At 40.8% G+C, this 14129-nt stretch overlaps 1 protein-coding gene across 1 annotated transcript; it reads left to right on the top strand.

The window, feature by feature from the left end:
* The first annotated feature begins 667 nt into the window (after positions 1 to 667).
* On the top strand, positions 668 to 4152 carry LOC111408668 (probable WRKY transcription factor 13). Its single transcript, XM_023038402.1, has 3 exons — positions 668 to 1127; positions 1397 to 1594; positions 3876 to 4152. Exons 1-3 carry the CDS (start codon positions 874 to 876, stop codon positions 4045 to 4047), a joined length of 624 nt encoding a protein of 207 aa, XP_022894170.1. The 5' UTR covers positions 668 to 873; the 3' UTR covers positions 4048 to 4152.
* Positions 4153 to 14129: the final 9977 nt, after the last annotated feature.

Below are 14129 nucleotides of genomic sequence, written 5' to 3'. Positions count from 1 at the left end.
TGGTACCAAGAAGTTTTTCATGGTATAGCACGATCATCCTCACTATCCTCAAGGGCACGGGCAATCAATGCATGGCCTAGTGTACACTTCTAATTCGATCTACTTCGTACGGAGTGGAAGGTACAATAGCAAGTACATTTTAATAAGAGCAATAGCATGCTGCTAACCTAAAATTTTCGAGCCCTAGCTACAAATCCCGAGTTTAAATTTAAAAGCCTCGGCCCTTGATCTTGAATTTCATGGGGGCCGCAATATAACAATCAAGGGCCGAGGTGTTGCCAACACCTCGACCTGTGAACAGGGCCAATGGAACAACTAGGCCCTTGATCTTGAATTTCATGGGGCCTGCAGCATAACAATCAAGGGTCCAGATGTTCAACACCTCGACCTATCAATAGAGTCTGTCGTTGGTCGTATTTGAATGGCATAATCCAAAATTTTCTTGAACCGTTAATACTCTTCATTGTCTTTTCTTGGGCATAGTTTTACTTCAGGGAAACACCTCGACCTATCAATAGAGTCTGCCGTTGGCCGTGTTTGAATGGCAAAACCCAAAATTTTCTTGAACCGTTGATACTCTTCATTGTCTTTTCTTGGGCATAGTTTTACTTCAGGGCTATTTCCATAAGTAGATAATTAAAGTTCACTTGTCTTCTACTTTATTGGTATCTAATCACTTTCAGAAGTGAAATCCATTTTTCAGATTCTCTCTCTCTCTCTCCCTCTCTCCCCCGCACCTTCATAATTTGAGAAGGGGCAAGCCCTTTTATTATATGTATATAAGGTCATCCTTTTTATTATGAGTCGTTCACCTCCATAGTTTTCGTCTCTCTCTCTCTCTCTCTCTCTCTCTCTCCACACACACGCGGAGACATGCTAAACCAGAATTTGTTTGATGATCAAGATAGGTCATATCAGCTTGGATTTTTTCCTGTCAATACAAATTTGACATCTCTTCCATTTTGGTGCAATAAAACTTTTGCAGCGATTCCTTCTTCACTTCAAGAAGATGATGATGCACCACTCCTCTTTTCTGAGCCTGTAATTCCAAAGCAAAAAGAAGAATTCACATCTAGCTTTGCAGGATCCCCTATTTTCTCTTTGCAGAAATCTACTGCAAATCACTGGTAAATTAGGGGGAGGACTGTTATATATTTAAGTTGTGTCTTCAATACGGGTCAAATTTGAAAAATAAAATAAAATAAATAAATAAATAAAAGAGGCTTAAAAGTTGCACAATTTTCATAATGGATGTTGACAAGACTTGGATTCAGGTCTTATATGTGCGCTATGGTTTCATGTTAATTGCCCTCTAACAGGTTAAGTTGTCCTCCACACATACACGCACACAACACAAGAATTTGTTTTGAATGCAGATTTTCTGAGATGATTGCAGGATCAATGATTGCATGAGAAACGGAGGTAATGAAAATCATGGAGTTTTGCCAATAAACATGAAGAAGATTAAGTCAAGGAAAAAAGTAAGAGAGCCCAGGTTTTGTTTCAAAACTATGAGCGATGTGGATGTTTTGGATGATGGTTACAAGTGGAGAAAGTATGGCCAGAAAATCGTGAAAAACACCCAACATCCCAGGTTATATTCATCCTTTCATAGCGTTTCATTTTAATTAATAATTCATCTGAGTGAGTTGGGACAGTAATGCACAGTGCATTCCTAACTCCCGCTCACAATGGGCAGATTATGGTTTTTCTTGCCACTTGTTTGTATCCCGTCCACAATGGCAGGATATCAATTTCAATGCACCGTATAAGGAACCAGATTTTAGTTCCTAATAGGTATTTTATATTTGACATGTATTAATCTGCAAGTACGGAATTTCTTTTAATAGAATTGGTAGAAGCTATTTTTGACAATAGCCAATTACAGAAAGTCAACTGACTTTTTGTACAAAATTTATAGACATTTAATATAAGTTTATAGGCTTCCCATGTAGGAGATGGCATAAGCGTGGTTTGGCTAATGTATTGGATTAGATTTTGATGGTAACGGTTCATGCAACATAATCGAAAGGAAAGAAAGCACATTCGATAAAGTATTTGTATTAGTGACACCATTGTTATCCCGACTATCCTAAGGATTTAAGAAATTTTTACTTCTATAGATGCGAATTGGTAAGCCTACCCCAGGGAGGGAGCATACCACTGGAAGAGCCAAGAGAGAGTTTGGGTCATTTGACGGAAATGGAAGACAGTAAGCAGGGGCGGAGTTAGGCTGCATTAATATATATATGAAAGATAATAAATTAATTACACTACCTATTGTAGTGTGCCACGTAAGTGCTTAGGAAATCAAATTCGTGTATATATATAATGCTAGGCTAATATGTAAAAGAAAAAAAAAATTCTACATAATTTTTTTTTTTTTTTTTCAAATATTAGATTGACTTTTTGGGCCATAAAAATCAAATTGGGCTGGCCCGGGCAGTCATCGAAATCTGCCTCTACCATTAGAGGCATTTCTTTGTACAAAAGTCAGGTTCTTGGAAAAGATTATATTGATAAAAGTGAATGGTAGGTTAAGAATTCAAATTTGGGACACAATCATAGTCACTATCCATCACCATGCACAATATGTGTTACAGAATTTGAGAACTTTAAAATGAAATAAATGACACTCACTTTTGGGATTTTCTGTTTCAAATGAAGATCCCATTCATGATTTGGCTTTAGATTAAAAAGTAACTCTAAACTTTTATTGTTAAATGATTACCAATGATTTTTTTCTCATCTTTTCTGTTCATTTAGCAAAGTGCATAAACTTTATAGCACTCAAAAACTCAAGAAAGAGCCCACTCTGTCTAAAAGCTACTATATATGATTATGAATCCAGTCACTGCCAGTTTGTAATTGCTTCGTTTTTCATTTAATTTCTCCATTTTGGCCTTTTTTATTACATGTTCTATATGCAGTATTAGGTTGTATAATGAAAATGATATTAAGACTTAGGATTTCATCTTTACAAATATCAACACTGTTGAGAGGAATAGTTCGAGTCCTTACATGTTAGTTAATATTTTTATAATTGGCCGATGTAGAACTAAACATCATAGGGAAAGAAAGGAATTAACTATTTGCAATTTTATTGAAAATAAGACTTAGCTTATTATGATACTCGTAGGGCTGTATCAGTAGTATCTGAAAAGCTCTATCAAAAACTGCAAAGTTCTTGAGACAATACAAAGTGCATTCAATGAGTTATTTTGTAGTATCCTCCAAAATGATGTTCTTCTAATTCAACCCTACATGGCTTTTGACAGTCGAGATAACAACGTAGAGTTTGTGCTAGTAGTACAATCCAAAATGAGTGATCTCCTATATATATATATATTGACTCTATGTGGCTTTTCATAGTCGAGATAATGACTTATGATTTATGTGGTAGTAAGTGTTTTCTAAAACGAGTGCTGTCTTATTTTAACACTACAAAGTTTTAGGTAGGAATCCACGTAGTGATAAGTTACTTGACCCACAAATTTTGACAATTTGAAACAGAAGGTAACAATGATGAGAACTATCATTAATAGATGTTGAGTGGTTCTCATTGTTAATAGATGTGTTGAGTGGAATTATAGTGATAAATACGGTTGGAGCATACGAACAATTTGGTAAACTCTGAAGCTATTTCCTACTTGTATTGATGAATTTAATTGAGATTAAAATTTATTTCTTGGTATTTACATAAGGTTTCTCTTTAACATCAACTCTTCTCATCTATTTACAAAAATTCAGCAATTATCAATTCTTCATTCAAAAGATATATCTGAACTTGAGGGAATACCGATCATTATTGTACGTGTAAAAGATGTGCATACACTTTTATGCTACTAATATGTTTATAGTATGTAATTTTGTAGGAGTTATTATCGTTGTACGCAGGATAATTGTCGCGTAAAGAAACGTGTAGAACGATTACAAGAAGATTCAAGAATGGTGATTACTACATATGAAGGCAGGCACATACACTCTCCATCACATGATGAAGAGGATTCTCGAGCTTCATCTCAATTCAAAAATTTCTTTTGGTAGCACTGTTTGCAGTCTTTGTTGTACCCCACGACTGTCAATTGTTTAAGTATGACTAGTGCTTTCTATAATGGAAAATATGGTAATAAAAATTATATTTAAGAGCAAGTTGGGATTAGTTGCAATAATATATCAAATGAACAAAAGAAATATTAGGATATTCTTTTGAAATACTAAATTAACTTTCTATTATGTAACACGATCATTATTTCATAATAAATTTTGAGGGTACACAAATTTTAATGAACTGACGTTTACTATATTTTTTAGCTAAATTTTACTTGAATCGTAAAAGAGCAAATGTGTATGTATGCATTTGTTAATATTCAAATTATGTATAAATAATATATATTTACTTAAAGAAGTTAATTAGTTTTTTTTTTTTTAAGTTGAAATTTTCACTATACACATATTCAAAGTATTAAGGTATTAACCTATTATTAAAGGGAACATAATAAATTGCAATTAAGGCCCCGTTTGGTAGGAATTTTTTACCCCAAAAAATTGATTTTTTGACCGTTATTTTACTCACATGTGGATCTCACTTTTTTTCTAACGGTCAAAAAATCAATTCTCAAAATCTCTACCAAACGGGCCCTAATTATCGAAAATTTTCTACACGAGGGCATTTTGATGTATAACCTTATTTCAAATGAGACATGATTCAAAAATAACTCAGGTGAAAATGAAATTATAAATTAAAAATAGATAAAGTTAAGTGGAAATTACACAAAATCCTATGTTTTAATATGTGAGTTCTAAAGTTAGATGGCAAATTTAACATTTCACAAATAAGATATTTTATTTTTAATTATTAAATATATAATTTTCATTCCCAACCCTAACAAGTTCCCCCTCCTTTCTCTCTCTGCATCTCTCTCTCACCTTGTCTCTCTTCACTAGAGCTGCCAACTAAGCACAGTCGGCCTCTACAGCAGGGCACTGCCCCCAACACTTTTCCTTAGTCTGCCTTGGGTTTGAGCACATCGAATGGTGGTGGCGCAGGGTTGTGGGATCTTGATGTTGCCATTCACAGCGCCGTAGGTTTGGTGGTTCTGCAGGCGGTAATAGTGTGTTGTAGTGGTGGTGGCGGTGGGTTTGTGGATTCTTTGGTAAGGGTGGTGGTAGGGTGTGGTGTAAATGGAGATAGAGGAGATGGTGGTGTGCCCTGGGTTGTGTGGTGTGGGATGGTGGTGTGCTGTGGACTTGGCGGTGGTCGTGGGTACTATGAGATGGGGTTGGATGCTTGTGACCAATTATTTTGTTGATTATGGCCAATAATTGGTTAATTTGTATATATGACCTAAAAGTTTTGATCGTGACTCACAATTGATTAATTTGTGACCAAAAATTAATTGTGACCAATTAATCTAATAATCTGTAATGAATAAATGAGTTGTGATCAATAAAAGTTTTGATTTTGTGACCGTTGAATAATCTACGACTAATAATTTGATAATTTATGACTGTATAATAAATTGTGATTTATAATATTTGCGATTTGTGATTGATGAAAAAATTGTGACCTATAAAATTTTTAAATTGTGATCGTAAAATAATTTGTGATTAATTAAATTATTAATTTGTGATCAAATTGTATAGATATGTAACCTAAATATATTTAACGAATAATTTAATTAATTAATTAAATTATAAATAAATTTTAATAAAAATCTGATTTTTGAAGTTTGAAACTTGTGTTCTTACTTTTAAAATGAGTAATAGTTATCCTTTTAGTTATGAAATTTTTCCCAAAGTTAATGTGATTTTTTAAACATAAGAAATGTTCATAACGTTGTCTCTTGAAGGTATATTAACAAAAATGAACCGTCATAGTGTAATATATTGTTTGTTAACGCTTTAAGAAATCACATGATGTAAATTGCAAATTCGGATGCAACTGAAGTTCAGTAACATGCTATAAATCAATATTATAAGAATAAGATCAGACTGACTAATTCGATTACAAAATTAAAGATCAATCTGATTACGTGTAAAAATTGTTTAAACTTAAAAGAGATTTTAAACAGGTTTATCGATTTTATTATTTATTTTTAAAATAAAAGACTTTTTTATTTGTTAAATTTTTGAATTACTGGCCTCAACTATTGATCATTTACTAATTTTTTTTTTCCTAATCAATCTTAGGAAATTTTAAAATATTGGTACAAACAAGATTTTTAATGTCGTCAATATTTCAAAGACTATGTAAAGATATACTACGTGACAGACTAACATAATTTACAAAAATATTAAATGTTAGCAAGTAGCGAAGATGTATGCCAACAAAGAGATGAAAGTTTATGTAATGAATCCAGGGTGGTCGTCTTGTAGTTGTAAATTTCTTTATTTTATATGAAAACTTATATTTTTTATTAACTTATTAGACTGAAAATTCGACCATACGGCTAAGTTGCGCTGGAGGTTGATGGATTTTCACTCTAGTTGTAGTCGGGTCATTATTGTTGATCTCGCAAATTAGACCCTCCACATGGCCAACCGATAGCTCCTCCACGTATTCTTCCCTGCGCACAGTCAACGCACGATCAGATGCACACGGCTAGAACCAACAGGGGTGGTGGCGACCACATACACTCCGACGTTCAAATTAGCCTCAGGAGGTCGGAACAATACCAAGATTGTGCTCAATAAAGGGGAGGAGAATATATATATATATAGCTTGTTGTGGAAAGCTATGCTATAAGAGTTTCATTACATTTACCTCTTGCCAAACCTTGGGTATTTATACGTGATGAGATCTGTTGGATGTGGGACACGCGTATGCATCTGATGGTGTGAGGCATCTGCTCATAAGCGTCAATCAGTCGCGTCTATAGAGTGAGCGGGTAATTACTTCTCCGAATTGAGTTGACATAAAGTTGATACGTCACATCAACTAGGCTCATGAAGACATCAAATCAATTGAATCTTGGGGGCAGAAAGGATCTTGACATAGATCTTTTTCTGAAATTGGCTGCGGATCCTCTAGCAGAAAACTTCGGCTTGAACAGCGATTCAGCTTCAGAGGCGAAGGCACCTCGGTCAGTTCGGTAGATTGTCCGTGTCTTGCGTAGTGTTAGCAGATGGTGGCTCCACTTCGGATGGATGTCGCACACCTCGTATGACGTGGTTGTAGAATTTTCGAAGTGTTTCAAATGGGGGCGTAACAATGGTCCCCCCCAAGTCCAGGTACGAATATTTATATCATAGGTAGATTTGTTTTCCTAATCGGGTATGTCCGCCTTGGGATAGGGACCGCGATTTGTGAGGGTTTATGGGTCGTTTTTCTGTGTTCACCGAAGTGTTGACCACAGGCAGACGCGCTAAAGATTTATTACTGAGTAAGGGAAAAACTTATCCGAGACCGATGTGCTGCCAACTGGACGATGCGTTGGGAGATGACTAAAGCTTTACAAAGCTTAGGAGGGAACGCAGCTTCCGAGACAATAACCCACATGGGGGCTTCGCATCAGATGCATCTAAGCTTTGTAAAGTTGTGTGAAGAGCTCATCTGCCACCGGTGCATTGACCCACAAGGGACGACGCGTTGGGAGATGGCTAAAACTTTGTAAAGCTCAGGAGGGAATGTAGCTTCTAAGGCGATGACCCACAGGAGGGCTCCGCATCAGATGCATCTAAGCTTTGTAAAGTTGTGTGAAGAACTCATCTACCACCGGTGCGTTGATCCACAAGGGCGCGTTGGGAGATGGCTAAAGCTTTGTAAAGTTTAGGAGGGAACACGGATTCCGAGGCAATGACCCACAGAGGGGGCTCCGCATCAAATGCGTTTAAGTTTTGTAAAGTTGTGTGAAGAGCTCATCTGCCATCGATGCGTTGACCAGCAAGGGACGACGCGTTGGGAGGTGACTAAAGCTTTGTAAAGCTCAAGAGAAAACGCAGCTTCCGAGGCGATGACCCACAGGGGGGCTCCGCATCAGATGTGTCTAAGTTTTGTAAAGCTGTGTGAAGAGCTCGATCTGAGGCGGGCATCTCTGACTTTAAAAGATTAGACAGCTGTCGCGTATTTTCAAGGCGACAGTTAGGTGCGATACCCATTCCCAGAAAAGGCTGCTGCAGCCACTTATTGCAGACGGCTGATGGTGATCGAGGCAACGCGTTTCGCAAAAGCGTGAAGGTCATAGCTAGATCTTAGGCGTATATCAAATCTGGCGTTTCATTTCAATGGCCTAGATTGATGATGCGACGGACGGCCTAGATTAATTGCATTTGAATTCAACGGTGTGGATTAGTTGGGACGCTCTATAAAAGGCGAATTTGAGGGATTTTGGAGCTTTTCACTTTTACGAAATCAAAAACCCCATTCTCTCTCGAATTCTTTGCATTTCCGGGGTTCTTGGATCATTTTCCGACGAGCAATCCTGGTTTTCGACGACTAACACCGTTTGTTGACCATTTTCGACAGCGGGACAATCCATTTTTCAAAAGTTTCAATAAGTATTTGAAACTTTTAATTTCTGAAAATGGCCTATGAGGATAGTGGTAGTTCGGGTAGGGGGTTGGAACTAGTGAGGGTGGATGAGCCCATTTTGACGACCTCCTCTGAGATAGCCGAGGCGATTACTGGGGAGAGAATATATGGAAGAGGCCAGATAGCCCGACTGACACATCTGTGCATTGGGGGCGTCGGATTACCCCTCTAAGCTAAAGGGTGCCGAACTGGAAAGACTTAGGGCTGAGTATAGGATCCCAGATAGTGTAGCTCTGATCCTACCAGAACCTGATGAGCAGCCCTGTTACCTTAGGTCGGGGTGCGTAGCGATAAACGAGGCGATCCTTAAGGCAGGCCTTAGGCTTCCAATCCATTCTTTCTTCCGTATGGTACTTAGGTCATACAACTTAGCTCCTACCTAACTGAACCCGAACTCCTGGAGCCAAATGGTGGGCTCCTGGATGTTGTGGAAGGAGGCGTCGCTTGGTGTGGAGATGTCTTTCTTTGTATTCCAGACCCTCTACATCTATAAAGTAGCGGCTGGGGGGATAAGACCAGGGGTTGGTACTTCTTGACCTCCTGGGGTTTTCACACTCCATTCGTGCTCGATCTGCCGAGCTCCATCAAGGAATGGAAGAGCTCGTGGTGATAGGCTGTTGGGAGATGGGACACGATGGAGGGGGACCCCCTGGCCCCTCTTACGGTCCCCACAAAGTATTCAACGCTTAGTGAGTACTGTGGTTTTACGTTTCTTGTTTATTCTTCTTCGGTTCGGTCATTAACTGTTCTGTTTGTTTTTGAAGGTTCCCTTCCTCGGTGCGAGCTTTCCACTGACGACTTCGACATTATCTGCATTATTTATCAGCTGCCTTTGAAGAAGATGTCGTACCACCAGTTGATAAGGAAAAACGTCCACTTCGTGACGCACGATTTGATGGCCTCTCAAGGTAAATGTCTCGAAGTGAATTCCTTCAGTATTTTCCGAACTCTTTACAAAGTTCTGGAGGCTCTTCCTCCAGAGACGGCTATAGTGGCGGTGGTCCACAATAATTATTGGACCAAGGAATGGAGAGATCGCACCACCTCCTGCACTGTCGAGGACCTAGTGCGGCCAACAGTGCTTGTGTTGCCCGGGCCCTAAGCACCAGTATCCAACTCGAGGGCTTGTTAAGAGACCTCAATGCTAAGAGGGAGGACCTCGCTAAGCGCCTTGAGGAGGCGATGCACTATGGTGACGAAGGGAGGGAGGCCTGGGCCAAGGCCGAGGATGAAGGGAAAGGAAGGAAGGAGGCTGAGGTCTAACTGGGAGTTGCGAAGGGGAAAATAGAGCGACTGAGGAAGGAGCTCTATGAAGTGGAGTGTCAAGTGGCTGCTATGACACGAAGAGTTGATCATGCAAATGAGCACCATCGGCTCGCCACGGAGGGTCTGGAGGCCTCCAATAAAGAAAAGGCGGAGCTAAGGCAGGGGACGGATGCCCAGGCTGAAGAGATCACCTCTTTGAAGGAGGAGCTCAAGTCGGCAGGGGAGATGGCTGTACAGAACTTTATCGACCACTTTGAAGAGCACACCCTGTACGACGACTTCGCCAACTTCTGGGCTTCTTGGAGTGCCCAAGGGATATTGGGTCTGCTGAAAGAGGTCCATCCTACTCTGGACATATCTTCGATTGAGGCAAAGTTTGGTGGGCCTACCGGAGGTCGACCTGATAGGCTTGCCGAGGACGCTCCGGAGGCCCATGGGGGAGGAGCTGCAGATGCCCCAGTAGAGTAGGGCTAATATATTTTTGTAATGGCTTCGGCCTCTTCTATAATTTAATTCTCAATATGAATGAAAAAAATTTCTGTACAAGTATTGTCGCTTCTGTTTTTCATCGTGTAGAATTATTTACACTTAAGTACCTAAGCGCCTATTATCAATAACCAATTAATAACAGAAGATCGGATCAATTAACATATTGAAGAACTGAGATAACAATTTACTAACCGATGTGACAAACAACTGAAGTATCATTACTTAAGAGGAATTACATCACTCTTCACTAAGGCATTTTCAGCACTTAGTAAGATATGAAAGTTACAAATGAGATTGGATCATGACACACTAACTGGACATCATTAAGATCGGATCATAACACAAGCTCATTATTGATGGTACTTCCTCAAATGTTAGATGTTCCATTGATGAGGCAGTACTTTCCCTGCCATGTCTTCAATTTCAAAAGTGTCAGGTCGGTATTCCTTGCGGATACGGTAAGGACCCTCTCAGTTTGGTCCCAATACTCTGGACCCGATTGGCTTTGATGATTGAAAGATCCTTCTAAGGACGAGATCCCCCAGACGAAGAGTCCAATTTCTGACCTTGGAGTTATAATAGCGTGTCATCTTTCTATGATACTTTGCCAAGTTCACCTGGGAGGCATCCCTCCTTTTTTCAAGGAGGTGGAGTTCGCTCATTCGAGCTTCGTCATTACTGATTTCATTGAAGTGTACTCAGCGGTGCGATGGGACTCCTACTTCAACCACGCTCATGGCCTCGGTTCAGTAGGTCATGGAGAAGAGTGTCTCCCCAGTTGCAGTTCGGCTAGTTGTTCTGGTGGACCAGAGGACGTGGGGAAGTTCTTCGACCCAAGCCCCTTTCAAGGTGTTAAGCTTCCTATTCAGGGTATGGTTGATTGTTTTGTTTACCGCCTCAACTTGCCCATTTGCTTGTAGGTGATGAGGCGTCGAGAAATCTTTCTCTATGCCCAATTCGTCACATAAGTTTCGCATTTTCTTGTTGTCGAATTGTCTTCCGTTGTCAGATACTAAGGAGTGAAAAATGTCAAACCTGTAGATGATGTTCTTCCAGATGAATTTCGTAGTATTCGCCTTGGTGATCTTGGCAAGAGGTTCAGCTTCGACCTACTTGGTGAAATAGTCGATGGCGACAATGGAAAAGTCGCGCTTCCTCTTCCTTTTGGGAGTGGACCAATGAAATCAATGTCCCATTTGGCGAACGGCCAAGGGCTAGTCACTACAGAGAGAATATGAGAAGGCTGCCTTTAAATATTTGAGAAGTGCTGGCACTTGTCACATTTCTGGACAAATTGGCAAGCATCCCTTTTCAGGGTCAGCCAAAAGTAGCCTTGTCGGAGCACTTTGTGTGCCAGAGGTGTTCCTTCGAAATGATTCCTGCAAATTTCCTCATGGATTTTCCTGAGTATATACATAGCTTCTTCGGCTCCTGCACATCGGAGAAGTGGTGAGGCGAAGCCTCTTTTGTAGAGGATATCTTCTTGTAGGACGAAGTGTGCAGCCCTCATTTTTAACTTCCTCGCCTCGCTTCTGGAAGCTGGTAGTGATTGGTCCTTAAGGTAGGCGATGATGGGCTGCATCCATACCGGGGTGCCTTCTATCCATAGCACCTCTTCGCCTCCGAAAATAAAGGGCTTCGATAAGTGCTCAATGGGTACAATCTTTAGTAGCTCTGAATCCTTGTTGCTGGCCAGTTTTGACAGGGCGTCTGCATGAGTATTCTCTAGGCGTGGGACTTGAATCAATCGAACCTTTCAAAGTGAGGAACTAGGTCCAGAACCAAGTATGCAACCATGCTACTGTCTTTGGCTGCGAAATTCCCATTGACCTGGCTCACTACAAGCTGAGAATCACTGCTTGCTAAAAGCCTTATGGACTTTATTTCTCTTACCAGTCTAAGGCCTGCTAGAAGGGCCTCGTAGTCGGCAGTGTTGTTCGAGACTTTGAAGCCAAACCTTACAGCGCAATTTAGCTTGTGGCCTTCGGGGCTCTCCAAGACGATCCCTGCCCAGGAACAGGCCTCTCCCGAGGATCCATCTACGGACAATTTCCACGTTGGGGGCTAGGCTGGTTCCATTGTCGCTTCCATTTCTAGGGCTTTGGCAAACTCAGCTACAAAATCTACAAGGGCCTGGTCCTTGATGGCATGTCGAGGTCGGAACAGTATGTCGAACTCACTGAGCTCGATCGCCCATTTTAGCAGGCGTCTTAATGCATTCGTTCTTTGCAGCACTTGTTTTAAAGGAAAATTGGTGAGAACTTCAATTGAGTGGGCCTGAAAGTATGGCCTCAGTTTTCTTGAGGCTGTGATGAGAGCGAGTGTCAATTTCTCCATGTCTGGGTAGCGCATTTCAGTTAGGAGGAGTGCTTTGCTGACATAGTATATCGGTAACTGGTGCTTGTTTTCTTCTCTGACTAGGACAGCGTTGATCACCTCGTCCGAAACCACCAAGTAAAGTAGTAGTGGCTCTTTTGGTTGAGGTTTTGACAACAGGCGTGCCTCTCCCAAGTGTTTCTTCAGCGCTTGGAAGGCTGCTTCGTACTCAGAAGTCCATTAGAACTTCTTTCCTTGCTTCATCACATTGAAGAAAGGCAAGCTCTTATCTATAGCTCTGGAGATGAAGTGATTGGCTTTCGCTATCCGACCATTGAGGCTTTGGACCTCTTTTGGTTTCTGAGGTGACCTCATTTCAAGCAAGGCCATTATCTTCACTGGGTTCGCTTCGATTCCTCTTTAGTTTACAATGTATCCCAAGAACTGACCCGAAACCATTCCAAAGGTGCACTTGAGGGGGTTCAACTTCATTTTATATTTTCTAAGTATCTGAAAGGTTTGGTCGAGGTGACTTACATGTTCATTAGCCTGAAGGCTTTTGACTAGCATGTCGTCCCCGTAAACCTCCATGGTTTTGCCAATGAGTTCGGTAAACATCACGTTGAACAGCCTCTGATATATAACTCCAGCATTTTTCAATCCGAAGGGCATGACTTGTAGCAATATAGTCCCCTGTCTGTGATGAATGACGTAGCCTCCTCATCGGGTCAGAACATGGGTATCTGGTTATACCCTGAGTATGCATCCACGAAGCTTAAAAGTTCATGTCCGACGGTGGAATCCACAAGTTGGTCTATCCTTGGAAGTGGGAAGCTATCTTTAAGACATGCCTTATTTAAAAGTTTGTGAAGTCTACGCATACCCTCCACTTGCTGCTGGGCTTCTTCACAAGGACCGGGTTGGATATCCACTTCGGGTATATGGCTTTTCTGATGAAGTCGCTGCGGCTAAGTTTGTCTACTTTGTCTTTGAGTGCCTCGTATCGCTCCGGGTTGAGGGCACGCCTTTTTTGCCTATGTGGGGCACATGAGGAGTTGATGTTAAGATGATGGCAACTGGTCCTTGGATCTATTCCCACCATGTCTTCATACTTCCAAGCGAAGATATCCAAGTTCCTTTTCAGGAAGTTCACCATTTCTTCTTTTGCTTCGGAGGACAGCGTCTTTCCTATTCACAGGACCTGACTGGGTCCTCTGGGTTGGCGAAGAAGGTTTCAAGTTCTTCCATTGGGGTCGCATTTGGCTCGGAGTGAATGATCCGAGGATCCAATTCATCAAGAGGGTGCCCTTCTTCAGGGGACTCTTCCATGTCGACGTCTTCCTCCTATTCGGATGTATGCCATTGTTCAGTGGCGTCGATCATTTCCACGTCTAAATTAGGTTCACTGGCAACTTCAGTTATGATCACGTTAACAGTTCGGGGCTCTGATTTTCCCAGAGAGTTTAAGTAACATGCCCTGGAGCCCATCTGGTCACCTCGTACCGTGGCAATCCCATGTTCAGTT

This window comes from Olea europaea, chromosome 14 (genome assembly GCF_002742605.1).
Source record: "Olea europaea var. sylvestris chromosome 14, O_europaea_v1, whole genome shotgun sequence".
Taxonomy (NCBI): domain Eukaryota; kingdom Viridiplantae; phylum Streptophyta; class Magnoliopsida; order Lamiales; family Oleaceae; genus Olea; species Olea europaea.
The sequence above is the reverse complement of the archived record's forward strand: the minus strand, read 5'-3'. Positions and strand labels throughout refer to the sequence as shown.

Coding starts and splice junctions, on each gene's coding strand:
- LOC111408668 (XM_023038402.1), top strand. CDS start 874: ATGCTAAACCAGAATTTGTTTGATGATCAAGATAGGTCATATCAGCTT. Junction 1,128..1,396: donor AAATCTACTGCAAATCACTG/GTAAATTAGGGG, acceptor AGATGATTGCAG/GATCAATGATTGCATGAGAA. Junction 1,595..3,875: donor AAAAACACCCAACATCCCAG/GTTATATTCATC, acceptor GTAATTTTGTAG/GAGTTATTATCGTTGTACGC.